Genomic DNA, 16,750 nt, shown 5'->3' on the forward strand with positions numbered 1-16,750 from the left:
TTGAAGGGAGTATCCGTTCTGCGAGACCGGGTAACCAAGTGTACCACAGCACAAAAACATTTCAGGTCAAATGCATGCGCAAAGGTGGCTCTCAGACAAGTCATGAGCTCTACTTTTCTCCCGTGGACACCTCCGCTCTTGAGAACAACAAAGGTTAACAGTAGTGGATGTCCTTCAAAAAAAAAAAAGCAAAAAGAACATCTGGCCAGTACTCCTACTCTCCTCCTCCTTCTGGGGACACTGCCTACTCTCCTTGGGTATCCCCTCTCACATAGTTTGGGCGGGCTCCCCCAGACCTGACCAATCAGAGTACTCTACCACCCTGGTTCAGAGGGGGACATGCGATTCCCTGAAATTTGCTGTGTGCTTCATGGGAGAAAGAGCAGAAGATTTTTCCTTTGGGATTGTAAGCTCACGAAATAACATAAGCAGGAGTTTCTTGAGGCAGCTCTCTCTGTTCACAGAGAAGAGTGTGTCTACTATAGGAGAGAATAAAGGGACACACAGAATAAGGGATGGAGAGAGAGTCTGAGGGAGGGAAGGAGGGAAGCAGCAAGCTCTACCCACACTCAGCCCCTGGATCTCAGTGTGCTTGAAGCCAGGAAGAGCCACTAAGACTAAGGGCTAATACTGATACATTCCTCTTTCTGTTTACATTCGCCTCAGTTGTGGTTCTCTCTGTCAGTTACCATCTTGGCAGCAAATGGTGCCTGTTCCAAGTTATGTTCTTATTTTACAAAGAGGTCCTGGTAGACTTTGGGGTGGTCTAATCATCCAAAGTCCTCCCCTGTGGCTGAAACATGCTACCACAGTGCTTTCTCTTGACAAATACAAATGATCAAGAAGAAAGCTGAATGCATCATATTCAGCCTTCATCCTAGATGATTTCAACACACTTACTGGAAACTTTGCCAAAGCAATGAGGTGTTGCTGTGCTGAAAAGCCACATTCTTATTTAGCAAGTGTTCCCTGCCATGGCTGTGGCGACATGTCTATGGCCTTCAATGTGAAGTTCCAACTCCTTATTTTGGCACAGAAGTCCTCTTGTAATCTGACCACGGTCTATCTATCTAGAATCACCTCCTGCCACTCACCCATGAGCCCCCTATTCTCCAGCCCTACTAGGCTATCTGCCATTCCTTAAATGTACCATGCTTTGCCATTTGCTGTGCTTCCTTCAAGCAGTCTTCTCTTCCTGGAATGCTTTTCTTTCGTTGCCTTGCTGGCTAACTCCTAACTGTCCTTGGGATATAACTCAAATACCTCCTCTAGGAAGCCTTTACCAGTGTTCTCCCATCCTTTCCCAGAACAATCTGGACATCTCTCTGATATAATGATGATCAGATTTTATTATACTTATTGGTCACCTGCTCTGAATTATAAACTTCCTGAGGGCAGGAACTGACTTTGCATGTGACATATGAGCCGTCATCTCTGAGACGTTATAAGGTAGCTTCCAAATATTTTGAGATTCAACCATAAAATTTAAGAAAGTAAAGAAAATTTTAAAAGAACTATTCAACATAAGGGCGTTGTTAAACAAGTTATAATTCATCTGCTTGATAGAATGTTATCTAGGCAATTAAGATAATTCTGAGATACTTTTAACAGCTAAAAATTCCTTCTTTGTAAGTTAAAATAAAATTAGGATTAAAATCTGTGTATGAACACTTTATAATTATGAAAAAATGCACATGAGCAAAGATACAAAGGGAATGCCACCAAATCTATTGTTTTTGCCTGATGACGTTATAGGTAATTTTCACCCTAGTTTACAAATTTGTATAATTCTAGAAAAATGAATAAATGAAAAAAAAAGAAATTGCCAAGGGGCTTCAGGGTATCACCACAACCTTCTGGAAGCAGGAAGCGAGCTCTGTTTGCAAGCAGTAACACAGTTCCTCAGGCTGGCCTAGGCACCTGTGAGCTCCTGGGCTCATTAATGAGCTCATGATCACTGGACCAGCCCTGTGAGGGTCAAGAAAGTACTTGCTCCAAATGCATTTTGCTAATGGTATCTCACAAATCCCTGTGATCTCTTGAAAACAGGCCTTTATAAACAGTGACCAGCCTAATGCTTGCAGATCCCCCCCGCACTCAAAATCAATTAGCCACAGGCACGGAAAGGTCAAAACAAGCAAAGTGAGTCACCAAGTAACTCACTCATCTCAGTTTGCGGTTCTGATGCCAGCTGGGGCAGGAATTAAAGAGCAGAAAGAGAGGAAAACACAAAAAAGAAGATTCAAAATCAAAGACATTTTCCACTTTCACTTGAGAGAATCAACCGCCTTCTTTGTTGCAGTGTCAGCCCCTGACCAACTTCAAGTGTCCCCCGTCCCCACCACCAGTTTGAAAGTAATTTAGGCTAACTTTAAATTTTCATACAAAAATATATAAAATTAAGTACAAATCCCCTCATTTTCCCAAGTACACTTCCTAGAAGTAACTGCTATAAGTTTGTTCGAGGTCTTTCCACACCTTTTCCATGCATTTGCTAATATTCACAGAAAACAGAATGTCTTCTCTTTTCATTCAACATGTCTCTCCATGTTAGAATATAAGACCCACTCTTAAAAAAAAAAATAATTTATGGAGGTGAAATTCACATAACATGAAATTAACCACTTTGAAAGTGAACAATTCAGCGGCCTTTAGTACATTCACTGTGTTGTGCAATCACTACCTCTAGCTTGAAAACATTTCCATTGTCCAAAGTCACTCATTCTTTTTTTTTAACTGAGGTACAGTTGGTTTACAACATTATATTAGTTTCAGGTGTACAACATAGTGAGTCAAACATTTTATAGATTATACTCCATTTATAGTTATTATAAAATATTGGTTATAATCCCTGTGCTATACAATATATCCTTGTAGCTTATTTATTTTATATATAGTAGTTTATACCTCTTAAGTCACCCATTCTTTTTTTTTAAATATCTTTATTGGAGGATAATTGCTTTACAATGTTGTGTTAGTTTCTACTGTACAACAAAGTGAATCAGCTATATGTATATGTATATCCCCACATCCCCTCCCTCTTGAGCCTCCACCCATTCTTTTTAATGGCTACAGAGTTAGTGTCCCATAGTCTGGATGGACCACATGGATTTAATCAACCTCCAACTGATGGACATTAAAAACGTTTCCAGTGCCTGGCTATTATAAAAAGTGCCTTAGTGAATATCCTTTATGTATTTATGCTGGTATTTCCGTAAGGCAGATTCCTTAAGTAGAATTCCTTGGTCTAAGAAGTATCAACTTCTTAACATTTGATAAGTACTGGCAAATTGACCTTCAAATAGTCTGTTCAACTTCATAGTCTCCAGAAAGGTATATGATAGTACCTTTCCCTTCACACTCATAAATAGGATATTATTATCAATCTGATAGGAAGAACAAATACATCTTAATTTCAGTTTCATGTTTCGAACATAAGATTGAACATATTTTTATGTTTTTATTGAAAAATTTCCCAGAGTTGGAGACTTTTTTTCTGTTGCAGTTTGGGGGGAAAAAAAGAGAGAGGTGAGCTATACTAGGGGAGCTCCATCTCTAAGAATTCCTGGTTTTGTCTTTCCTTAGTGATTGCTGGGCTTGGGTACTAAGGGGGAAGGGACAGGGATGAAGTTCACCACGTATATCACAGAGGGGCCGTACATACTTGCCCATGCTTAGTACTTCCGATGAGTTCTCTCCGATCCTCACAACCCCCCTGAAAGGTGAGAGTTTATTCCCATCTGGCTGATGATTAAACTGAGGCTAGGGAGGCTAAGGTATCTCCCCAGCTAGGATTCAAAACCAGATGTGTTTGACTCCAAGACCTGAGCTCTTTCTACTACGGGGACTGTACCTGCTGTTTACATGCAAATCATGCATTGCAGGGAGGTTTCAGTCAGATGGGACTCAGCCTTCTTGGAGTTTAAGTCTAGTTAAGAAGAGGGAATGCATTTGCTCAGTTTTAGGAATAATGACTGAGTGGCTCTTTGACCAATCAAACTTCAGATTTACACCTTTAATTTGGATGGATTAAAACAAACATTTTGTCTTTTTAAAACTCCACTTAGAAAGGGGAAGGATGCTGAAAAGAAGAATCCCAAAGAAATAAAGAATGCTGGACAGAGGTATGGTTAGCAGCTGGCTGGCCCTGGAGACAGCTCACAGCCAACCAGGCCCAAGCCATGGGGGGGTGTTCATGACAGTGCTGACCACACACCATACCTGCACCCCTACCAGTCATCAGTACAGCTGGCCACAATTAGATGAGAGGATTGGAGCTGGCGGAGAAAAAGTGACTACTGCTAGGAGGAAAAACCCAAAGAAGAGGAATGCCTTGAGAGAGAGGAGAACAGCCACGTCCCTTCCAGTGCCCCTGCCACTGCCCATCCCCCTGCTCTGGCTCTCTTTCACCATGTGCTGTGTGATATCATTTACCGGTTTGTTTCTGACATGTCTGTTTCCTCCCAATAGAAGGTAAGCTCCTTGAAGACAAGGATATCTATTTGTTCTGTTCACTGATGGATTCACCAACGCTGGCACATGGTAGGACCTCAACAATTTTGCTTAATGAATGAATGTCGTTGCTTGTATGTGCTGGGCTCTGTGAGTGGGGCTTTAGAGCCCTGCTATGCCCAAGAGGTGAGGATTCCTACCCTTTTTTTTATAGATGAGGAAACTTGAGGCTCTGAGAGGGTGATTCTTTGCTGAAGGTCATGCAGCTAATAAACGGTGCTCCAGAATTTAATAACCCAGGTCAGTGGTGAACTCAGGATGACAATCCACATCTGGTCTATTTGAGTGCAACTCTCCCCCACCCCTTGCAATTTTTTTTTAAATGCTTTTTTTAAAAAATTAATTTATTTTATTTTTGGCTGTGTTGGGTCTTCGTTGCTGCGCGCGGGCTTTCTCTAGTTGCGGCGAGCAGGGGCTACTCTTCATTGCGGTGCGCGGGCTTCTCATTGCGGTGGCTTCTCTTGTTGCTGAGCACGGGCTCTACGCGCACGGACTTCAGTAGTTGTGGCACGAGGGCTCGGTAGCTGTGGCTCTTGGGCTCGGTAGTTGTGGCTCGTGGGCTCTAGAGCGCAGGCTCAGTAGTTGTGGTGCATGGGCTTAGTTGCTCTGCGGTACGTGGGATCTTCCCGGACCAGGGCTCGAACCCGTGTCCCCTGCATTGGCAGGTGGATTCTTAACCACTATGCCACCAGGGAAGCCCCCACTTGCAATTTTTAACCAATATCCTACCCTGCTTCCTCTAGGGTAAAATTTAAAGTGTGTTGGAATGCATGTGCCCAAATAGATGAGTCTCAGGCTACTTCTCAGTCTGTGATAGGGAATCTCAGCCTTGCCACCACTAATGTTTTGGACCAGAATATTCTTTGTTGTGAACGGCTGTCCTGTGCATTGCAGGATGTTTAATATTATCCTTACCTCTAACCACTAGATGACAGTAGTGCCCCCCCCCACCTCAAGCTGTGACAACCAACACATCTACAGATGCTGTTGAATGTCCCTTGGGGTGAGAAACACTGGTCCACGGTGACCAGGAGAGGCTCACTTCAAAGTAAGGGACCCAGCTTGGAAGGGACTGGATTCAAAACAGAATCATGTACATAGGACCCCCTAGTTATGGGGATTCTGGGCCTGGACTGAAAAATGTTCCAGGACAAGCAAGAGTTTCCATGAGGGAATCTGGCCCAGAAAATGAGTCAAAAGCCCAAAGCTCATAGTTACTGGCAGCTAAAATAACAATGGCCCCATAGCAGGCACAGATACTGCAGATTTAGGAAATGGGTGCTCATGTTTATGACTGAACTGGCTATATGGAAAAGATGCTGTAGGTGGGAAAAGGGGGCCCCTTTACACGTGTCAGAGGAAATGTAAACCCAGCACGTTAGGCATGATGGAAGATTTGGTTTGTTAAGGCTGCCTGTTCCGTGGGGTACTCCCTTGTCCTTTTCCCAAAACAGAAGGTCTCTACGGCCAAAGATAACACGCTCCAATAAAGAGTTCAAGCCAGGGAAATTCTCTACATTTACCATTGCTATTTTGTAGCAGATAGCTTACTATTAAATGGATTGACATACTTCACTCTGTATAACAGACTCTAGGTCCACCCACCTCACTACAAGTAATTCAATTTCGTTTCTTTTTATGGCTAAGTAATACTCCATTGTATATATGTGTCACATCTTCTTTATCCATTCATCTGTCGATGGACATTTAGGTTGCTTCCATGTCCTGGCTATTGTGCAGCAAAGCACACAATAGGTTTTTCTCCCTATAAAGTGGTGATGAGTTCTACCCTGCAGAGTTTTGAATGAGGCCATGAACATAAAGGACCTTGCACAGAGCTTGGCTTGCTATAAATACTGAACTAATGGAAGATGTTAGTACTAAATTTAAAATGACAACCTTTAAATTGCAATAGTCAACTATTACAACAGTCTAATTATTATTGCAGGAATGGTAAAGAACAGCAGAAAATCAGGAGTTCCTTTTAACACAGAATACAGGTTACTCCTCAACTACATCCTTACCTTCCAGACAGGTAATAAGTATGGTTTCTGGTTGCTTCCCCCAACACACACACACACACACACACACACACACACACACACACCTCTACCCCTTGGGCTCATTCTCCACATCTGCCAAATAACTTAGGACCAAAGATTTTATCAGCTATAGAAAGTATATGACCTTGGACCAAGGGGTGATATTTGAGGTCCTTGGAGAAGAAAATCATGGTTGCCAGCCCATGGAAATTAAGCACATATGCTGGTACTCTTCCTACTTACTTCTCAGATCTAGATGGCATCAGTCTTTCCACACTCCTTCCTCAAACCTGCAATGTCCTCTCTCCCCTTCATCCTCATCATCTCTGAGCCATTCCAGGCCCAACACAAACCCTTGCACCCTTGCCCAAAGAGAGGGAGAAATGTGACTATGAGTCTAGAATTAGGATGTGAGAACACAAAGAAGCAATTCTGTCCAAGACAGATACATGTCAAAAGTAGAGGCCTGATGCTCAACATCACTAATTATCAGAGAAACGCAAACTGAAACTACAATGAAGTATCACCTCATACCAGTCAGAATGGCCATCATGAAAAAGTCTACAAACAATAAATGCTGGAAAGGGGTGGAGAAAAGGGAACCCTCCTACACTGCAGGTGGGAACTAAAAATAGAACAACTGTATGATCCAGCAATCCCACTCCTGAGCATACACCTGGAGAAAACCATAATTTGAAAAGGTACATTCACCACAATGTTCACTGCAGCACAATTTACAATAGCCAAGACATGGAAGCAACCTAAAGGTCCATCGACAGAGGAATGGATAAAGAAGGTGTGGTACATGTATACAATGGAATATTACTCAGCTGTAAAAAGAATGAAATAATGCCGTTTGCAGCAACATGGATGGATCTAGAGATTATCATACTAAGTGAAGTCAGACAGAAAAAGACAAATATCATATGATATCACTTATAGGTAGAATCTAAAAAAATGATACAAATGAACTTATTTACAAAACAGAAACAGACTCACAGACTTCAAAAACAAACTTATGGTTACCAAAGGGGAAACATGTGGGGGTGATAAATTAGGAGTTTGGGATAAACATATATGTACACATTACTATATATAAGATAGATAATCAACAAGCACCTACTGTATAGCACAGGGAACTCTACTCAACATTTTGTAATAACCTATTTGGGAAAAGAATCTGAAAAAGAATGGATATATGTATATGTATAGCTGAATCACTCTGCTGTACACCTGAAACTAACACAACATTGTAAATCAACTATACTCCAATTAAAAAAAAAAAAAAGTAGAGGCCTAACACTAGTGCTATCAGATGGCTTGGTGTTTACACTCTTTGACCAGAATTCCACTTCTGGCAACATAAAGTAAGGAAAGAAGAAATAAAGACATATCCAAGATTTGTGATCGGGATGTTTAAAGCAGTACTATCTATAATGGTGGAAAAATCCAAACAATTTAAGTATTCAACAATAGAAGGGTGATTGAATAAACATACATCCTTTTGACAAAATACTATATGAACCGATTAAGAATTGAGATCATGAAAAATATTTAATGACGTGAAAATGTCTTTATACTGTAAGGTTATTTTATACTGTTAAGACAAAAGCAAGTTAAAAAATAGTATGATTACAATTTTGTTTTTAAAAAATACTCACACAAGTATATAGTAAAAGAAAAGTTTGCCTGAGTAGATACCAAAATGTTAATAGAAGTTTTTTGGTGATGGGAAGATGGGATTACAAGAATTTTTATTCCCTTTCCTGTGCTTCTCTATATTTTTCATTTTTAAAAATGATGTTATATAATCAGAAAAGAAAGCCCAATAGGAGGTACTTTAAAAAAATAGGACAGGTTGGGCAGGAGGGACAAGCGCTGAGGAGGCGAGCCGGGCAATGGCGGGGATGGTGCTCAAGAGGCTGATGGCCGAGTGCAAACAATTAATACTGAATCCTCCGGAAGGAACTGTGGCAGGGGTCCAGAAGACACCTGTTTTGAGTTTGGGGTTTCTCCTGCCATCCTGAGTTTCCCACTTGATTACCCATTAAGTCCTCCAAAGATCAGATTTACCTGTGAGATGTTTCATCCCAACGGTAAGTGCTTTTGAAGTAGTTTCAACGGTTCCAGGAGAGGCCTAGAGATTGTGTGCATATGGGCATTCATGGTATACTGCTATTTTGCTGTGTGTTTGGAAGTTTCCATAATACAAAGTTTAAAAATTCATTATGGTCAGAAGAGTTGATTGAGGAAGTCAGCAAGTTCAAGGTGATTAACCATAAAATGCAACTATGAAGAGGACTGTGGGTAATTAAAAAATAACTAATAAGGGCTTCCCTGGTGGTGCAGGGGTTAAGAATCCTCCTGCCAATGCAGTGGACACAAGTTCAAGCCCTGGTCTGGAGGATCCCACATGCTGTGGAGCAACTAAGCCCGTGCGCCACAACTACTGAGCCTGCGTGCCACAACTACTGAAGCCTGTGAGCCTAGAGCCCGTGCTCCACAACAAGAGAAGCCACTGCAATGAGAAGCCCACGCACCGCAACGAAGAGTAGCCCCCACTTGACGCAACTAGAGAAAGCCAGTGTGCAGCAACGAAGACCCAACGCAGCCAAAAATAAATAAATAAAATAAATTTAAAAAAAAAGATTATATTGAAGATAAATACATTCTTTAGAACAATACCTGTGACGTGGTTTAAAGACAAATACAGCCAATAAACTGATTGAATTATGTGAGTGTGTACTAAGAATAGCCTGATAATATTATTTTTGATGTTCAGATAATCAATACAAATAGTTTTAAAATCTGGCCTTACTGTAATAAAATATATATATATAGGACAAATGTCATAAAAAAAACATTCAACACAGAGTTACATAATAACATAAAAATATTTACAATCTAAATATCCATTAATAGGAGACTGGTTATATAAAATAAATCACATCATGTTGGAATAATATGTACTCAGTCCATTAAGATATTTTCCAAGAATAACTGATATAACACTTCCCTTAAGCCATAATAAAACTTTCATCCAGCTAAATGACAAAGGGAGGATGAAAATAAAAGAGATAAACAAGATACACCAGGTAAAATGCAAAAAAAAGAAAATAAGAAAAGACAAAATAAAATCCAAGACAGAAAGCATTAAAAGAAATAAATAGAAATATTTAATTTTAATAAAAGGTACAATTCCCCCAAGAGAGTGTGACAATGACGAAGAGGAACCTTTATACACCTAACTGCATAGCCTGGAAATATGTGAGGCCAAGACCAATAGAGATGCAAGAAAAACTGATCATCCACAGTCCTTGGGGCCACGGGGGGAGGTTTAAATCCAGAGGTAAACAGAAAACACAAAGATAAGGCTGGAAAGACTGTAACACCAAATTAGGTCCAGAGTGTGTAAGTTTCATAGATAGACCTAGAATAACACTGAAAGGAAATTATAAAGTATTAACAGGGGTTGTTTGGGAGTGGAATCTTTCTCCTTCCTCTTTTCCGTATTTTTCCGTAATGAGCATACACTCTATAATGGAAAAGAAATACAGTTCACGTTCAAAGAGAACGCAGGGCTCAGTTACAGGGTAAGGAGCCCAGCATCCCATAGCATGCCCTGGACTCGGCCTAAACAAGTCCACCAGCCGCACAGCCGTGACGGGGAGGTGGACTCAGCGATCGACCGGCCGAGGCAGCTCGCCTTCGTCACTCCACATGAGGAGTGAGCACAGACCAGCCCCTTTCAGAGCTGGGCAGCCCAGTGAGGGGATTTATAGGCCCAGAGGGATCTAGACATCTGTGCTCCAGTCTACCAGCAGCGCTAACCTCCCTGGTCAGAAGCAGATGGAGCGCCGTGCAGTCGGCTCTCCCTCTCTGACCTCCACAAATGCTGCCTTTGTGCTGAGGCCCGAGCCGCCAGTCCACAGGGGGAATGGGGGGCAGGGAGGCCACAGAGAACAAGTCCTGCAGTGTCTTGCTGAACTGTCGCTGCAAGAACCACTCACATTTGTGACTGGGCTCTTAAGCTTTTTGGAAGAGGCTGCCAGCCCCGAGCTCTCTCGATATCCTCCTGGGCTAACCTGTGGCCTCCAAGGAAGCCAGAGGAAGGACTGCTAAGTGTTCTATTATTGATTAAAGCATCATGTTTGGGCCTAACTCATCTCTCCTCCTATGATAAAAGGAACCCAACCTGAGAGACCTAACTGGATATCGCAGGGATGTGTATGTCTCTAAGGTGTCAGGAGCCAGGGACAAGGGATACTGCCACAGAGGAGCAAGCTGCTCAATGACAGCAATGAGTTGCTTTGGGAAGCAGAAAAAAATAATACACACATACGGGTAAGGAATGAAGGACTACAGAGAGGCTTGAGGCAGCCCTGTACTCCTTGTTTTCTGTTTCTCCCCTCTTAGAACGGGCATCAAGACCACCACAGGCAAAATGGGAAAGGATGTGAAGGTGGCCCACTAAGTATGCCTTTGGGGCCTCCACCCCTCTCCCCCCCACAATCCTCCCTGCTCCTCAGGCTACATTAACACCTATCCCGCTCTACCTGGGGAAGGAAGCAATAAAGTCATGAGGCAATTATTGGGATGCTAGGACTGGAAATAATTCTGCAAAACTTGCACTGCATGTGCCAAGGTGACTTACAGGGAGATACGTGGGGGCAAGACGGCATTCTCTGTGCTTTGCAGGTCATCCTGCAAACATGGCTGTCTAACTCTGCATACAACCTCAGGGACATATTTCCATTTGCTGACCACTCCCCCCGCCAAGGACACACTCACAGCATAAAGACACTGTTCAAGTTCTCTCTATGTTCATGTGCATAACCACTATGAATAATTATTCTGTTTCTACTGGGTTGTTTCTGTCCAATAAATGGAACCTGGAATTAGCTATTTATCATATTTTAAACAAGTAAATAAAAACTATTTTGCCAAAAAAATTTTTTGAGGTTTTAGAAACCAATTTCCACCTGTCAGATTTCCCCGCCTCGCGTCTGGCTTTCTCATCTTTCCCTGGCCTCAGTCTGTTGGATTTCAGACATGGCTTGATTTCCTTCTGTCCCAGTTCTCTAGGTCAATGCAAATTTGTAGGGTGATCAAATATTTCCTGCAGTGTTCCCTGTGTGGGATCTGCGTAGGGCAGAAACAGGAGAAAAGAAATAAAGGTTGCCTGGGAAGCCTAAGGAAAGATTTTGAAGGTATGACAATGGAAGATCTTAAAGCACTGTGCTTTGAGTCGGGGCTGGGCTGTGGGGAGGAGGCATAGACAGTGCTCTCCCTGGACCCATGAGCATAAACACGGAGTCTACAGGCCAGGCAAGCTGATGGCAGTGAGTGAAGAGGCCAGGTGTTGGGAGGACAACTGAGAGAAGTGGGGACATTTGTAGATGACAGTTGGCTGGCTACTTAGGCACAGCTCATAAGTGCCATGTGGGAACATAGGCCCAGCACTGCTAGGCCTTCCAATTCCTCAAAAGAAGTCAGAAGTCCAGATTCTTACGTGGACTGTTTTGATTTCTAAACGTTAGCTCAAAACAATGTGCAGCCAAACAAAACACAACCGAGGGCCAGATGTGGTCACCAAGTTGCCAGAAGGCAACTCTACCCAGGATGTAAGCAACGTGAGGGCAGGAGTTAGAGCCTGGTGCATGACGAGGGCCCACTTAACTCTTGTGGAATGAGTGAGGCCCTTCCTGGGGCAGACGGTGGACTCTCCTCAGAGAGACAATGGGAAGAGATGGCTGGCAACATGGAGGTTGAAATAACTACGGTGAACTTGAGCCACAGCCACTGGGATGGGAAGGAAAGCGTGAAATGGTAAGAGACAGGCTAAAGAATTTTCAAAAAGCAGAACTCAGCAAAAGACCAGATGTGCAGGGCTAGGGCAGTGATGATCTTCCAGTGGAAGCCTGTGATGAACTTGGCCATAGGGCTTAGGGACTGGTCACTGGGGAGAGAAGGTGAACACACTTTTCTTCACTAGCTTCGAAGACCTTCATCTGGCCCCCCAAGACGACCTTATTTTTTTTCTCCTCCATTCTCCCACAAAGGGGATCAGAGGATAACCAGGGGCCCAGAGATTCCAGCACAGAGCCAAACCCATAGCTAATGAGACGATGAGGTGTTCTTTGGGGAGAAATATTAGCAGCGTTAACAGAGGAATGGGCAGGGAGGGATTAGCACTGGTGAGGGACGGCACCTGTAGGAAAGTGGGGAGAAGAGCTTGGGCTGTGCAAAGTCACAGCACATTGGCTGAATGGTGTGGTAACAAGGACAAGCGTGGGTGAGGGAGACTTTAAACAGTTCTCAAATCATAGATTTCATAGCATGGGACATAAGCCTTGGGTGCTGGTCCACAATTTTTTTTTTTTTTTGGCCACACCACACGGCTTGTGGGGTCTTAGTTCCCCAACCAGGGACTGAACCCATGCCCTTGGTAGTGAAAGTGCTGGGTCCTAACCACTGCACTGCCAGGGAATTCCCTGGTCCACAATTTTCTTAATGACTCAGAAAGTCAAGATAAAAATACCGCTAAGCAAAAGTATTCAGGACATGTAAGAAACTGGCAGACTCAAGACTACTCCTCAGCTGAACAAGGTGAGCCTTTTCATGGCATGACTTTCGTGGGCCTCAGTCTACAAGAGGATTTTTATGATTATCATATTGGGCCCAAGGCCTTAAGACAAATCTCGATTTTCACTTTAAAAGATAAACTTTATCAGGAGTTTACAAACCACCTGTTAACCAAAGAATTATTATAGTAGTTAATATTTACACCTTAGCTGGTTAGGAAGTTAGTGATTACTAACTACAGGCCAAGGCACTATGCTAAGTCCTTTAAATGCACTATCCTGTAAATCTTTACAAGGATTCTATAAAGGAGCTGGTAGCATCATCCCCCAATGTATCCATGAGGAATAAAAGCAAGACCTAGAGAGATATGAAGTTATCTGCCCAAGGTGACAAAGTCTTTGAGTGACACAGCCAAGGACAGAAGTGAGATACTTCTACTCCAGGGCCCTTGTTCTCAGTCAGGGGTCAACAAACATTTTCTGTAAGGGGCCAAATAGTAAATATTTTTGGTGTTGTGGGCGATATGATCCCTTTCACAACTACTCAACTCTGCCTTTGTAGTGCAATGGCAGCTACAGAAAACATATCAACATTTAGGCATGCCCGTGTTCCAGCAAAACTTTAGTTATAGACAGCAAAACTTTAGTTATAGACACCGAAATTTCAATTTCATATAATTTTCATGGGTCATGAAATATCATTCCTCTTTTATTTTTTTTCCCAGCCATTTTAAAAAGTAAAAACCACTCTTAGCTCCAGGGCCACAAGAAATCAGGGGGTGGGCTGAGTTTTTTCCCACATGCTATAGTTTGCAGACCCTGGTCTAAATCACTAGGCTCTCCTGCCCTCCAACTTACATCATGTGCTGGTTCCCTTGGGAGGCCCATAGATATGTTAGGACAAAACCTATGATAGCGCATCTGGATGGGGCATAGGACTGTGAAATATAATTGTGAGGAGCCCAACAGAGATGACTCCTCCAGTTACACCTCGAGGGACTCTGCCTGACACCAGTTTACAGCTTGAAAACATCTCTTTCTTCCTTTCAGTCCCCTCACTTGCTCTCTTCTGTTTAAGTAAGCATTGATTCATGTCAATCTGAAACCAGGGGAGGTTCTAGGTAGGACAGGGATGGCTCCTCCCACACAGCGTGGTTTTCTGCAAACATGAGCCCACTGTGCCCTTCTTACCTGCAGGGTTTGGCTGAAGCGCTTTAACGGTGTGGCCTTCACGGGTGGGATGAGGTTTGCTAGGGATGTGACTCTGGAAAGAGGTTTGACTCGTTTATTACTAGGCTCCTGTAGGGTTAAAAAAAAGGAAAGGAAAATGTCAAGGTCAGTTACGAAGACAACATAACTCCACTATACAGTCAATGTCCCCACTCCACAAGCTGCTGGCTGCACACCGATCTGTGGAATGTAAACAGTGCTCTGTCTCACTCCAGCTGTGTGGAGGTGAACTAGCTTAGGAGCCAGGGAAGGAGAAATGGCAGAGGGATGTCAACAGAAGCAGCCTCTGAGTGGACAGCAAATGGGCAGGGATCTCTCCTTTCCCTTCACCCCAAATATATCTGCCAGCTTTTAAATCAGAGGCTTCCACTAAGTAGTATGATTCTCCTCAACCCCTCCTGTAGAGAAAAGCTGCCTCAGATTTCCCATCCAATGACCTTGTCAGGCAGTTGTCTTTTGATGCTTCTGGTTTCATCTTTTTTTTTTTTTTTTTTTTTTTTTTGCGGTACGCGGGCCTCTCACTGCTGCGGCCTCTCCCGTCGCGGAGCACAGGCCCCGGAAGCGCAGGCCCAGCGGCCATGGCTCACGGGCCCAGCCGCTCCACGGCATGTGGGATCCTCCCGGACCGGGGCACGAACCTGTGTCCCCTGCATCGGCAGGCGGACTCTCAATCACTGCGCCACCAGGGAAGTCCTGGTTTCATCTTTTTAAAAAATGTTTTCTCCAACTTACCTGAAGCCACTCTCCAAATTTCTAATATGCAATGGCTTTTCTAAAGCACAAAAAATCATTTTTTTTAAGTATACCAAATTAAAAAAATATTGTTTAAAGAAGTTATTCTATTGCTAGGCTCTTAACAAAGCATCTTTGTATCTACAGTATATTTGAAATGCACATATTAATAGTTATAAATAACCACCAGACAGCAAAAGAAAACGTATAGAGAGAAAACCCTACCATGAGCATCAGTTTTTATACTACACATAGACACAAGTTTTGAAAATCACCTCCACATAAAACGTGCAAATCTGCAAGTTACCCCAAACCAAGCTGATGGATGAGGGGAGCCTACCCATACCAATGACTCTGCAGATGAGAATTACATAAATAAAAACAACAGGCTGTGGAAAAGAGAGAGATGACAGACAAAACACTTTCCAAAGACAAAGAGAACAGTTACCCTTGTCTTCCTAAGCTCCATCTGACCTGCAGGAGATGCTTGACAGCACATGAAGACACCAAATTTTGATGGAAAACACCAAACTTGCCAATGGTTGTGGCAAAACTCAATCATTTCCAAAGGGAGCCACAAGATGCTCATCTTTCTTTTTCAGCCATTGCCTTCAAAGTTTTGAGAGTTAAGCCAGAACTTCAAATTCTCCTGAATACCCCTGCAGGGTGTTGTGAACATAGTAGGTGCTTGGAAAAATCTTGCCTGAATTTGGAGTTCTGCTGAGAAACTCTCATGTCAGTTTATGCCCTTGCCAGCCTCAGAAATCAGAAGCATTCTCTGAAACAGACCCAACCTTTCTGGCATTCAAACAGAAAAATTAAAAGGCTTTTTAAAAAGCACAAAACAATTCCACAACGTGGCCAGGAGTGACTTCATGATTTCTCGAAGCAAATACTTCCAAGATGGAGAATGAATCTGGGCTGCCGGGTACCTCTCCAGCCTCTTGGTATGCTGAGCTGAACAGACAGCAGGAAACTCTCCGAACACTGGGAAGGCTTAGTTCCAAAATGCAAAGGATGAATCTCTCAACATGAGAGACATCGCATTACAATTATTTAAATGCTGAAGAGAAAGATCCAATAGCCCTTCTGCTTCCAGGTGACAGCGCCCTTCAAGGATGCTCCCTGTCCAGTGCCTGGCTCCTGAGTATCTGTGCCCAGAGGAGGATTTTTAAAATATTTTTTTACGTCAGAGCTCCATTACCAGCGGGCATACTGAATACACACACACACACACACACACACACACACACACACAGCCTCTTGAGCATCCCCTGAATGGCTCCTGCTTTGGCTGGAAATGCCAGAGTTGTGATATACCACCTTTGGTGGCACAAACTGCATTGCAGCAAGTGAGAAGATGGGGGATTTCCTAGAGGATTAGGACTTGGTCTCAGATAACCCTGCACGTACCTCAGAGCCCACTGACTCCTAGGTCTCTGTTTTATTAACGGCTAAATCTGTTAGGTCACAAATTCTATATCAAACTAGGGAAGTTGAAGGGCAAACGCCAATTGGCTTCTCTTGCTTTGAAAAGGGGCAGGGAGCCCTGCATGCTTGGCAGGATGAGGGAAGATTCGGCTCTGTTCCACTTGCTGTGTCATCTTTTCTAAGGTTCTGCTGACTTTGCTGCCCATTTTACATGAGCCA

At 43.1% G+C, this 16,750-nt stretch overlaps 1 protein-coding gene across 1 annotated transcript in view; it reads right to left on the reverse strand.

Moving 5' to 3' along the window:
• The window catches only part of ARHGEF3 (Rho guanine nucleotide exchange factor 3), a 67,964-nt gene that overhangs the window by 27,443 nt on the left and 23,771 nt on the right, over positions 1 to 16,750 (reverse strand). The window contains exon 2 of the mRNA XM_082663667.1: positions 14,330 to 14,437. Coding sequence (XP_082519793.1) covers positions 14,330 to 14,437 — 108 coding nt within the window. The remainder of the gene's footprint in view (positions 1 to 14,329; positions 14,438 to 16,750) is intronic.

This window comes from Grampus griseus, assembly GCF_964374135.1.
Source record: "Grampus griseus genome assembly, chromosome: 10".
Classification (NCBI taxonomy): Eukaryota; Metazoa; Chordata; class Mammalia; order Artiodactyla; family Delphinidae; genus Grampus; species Grampus griseus.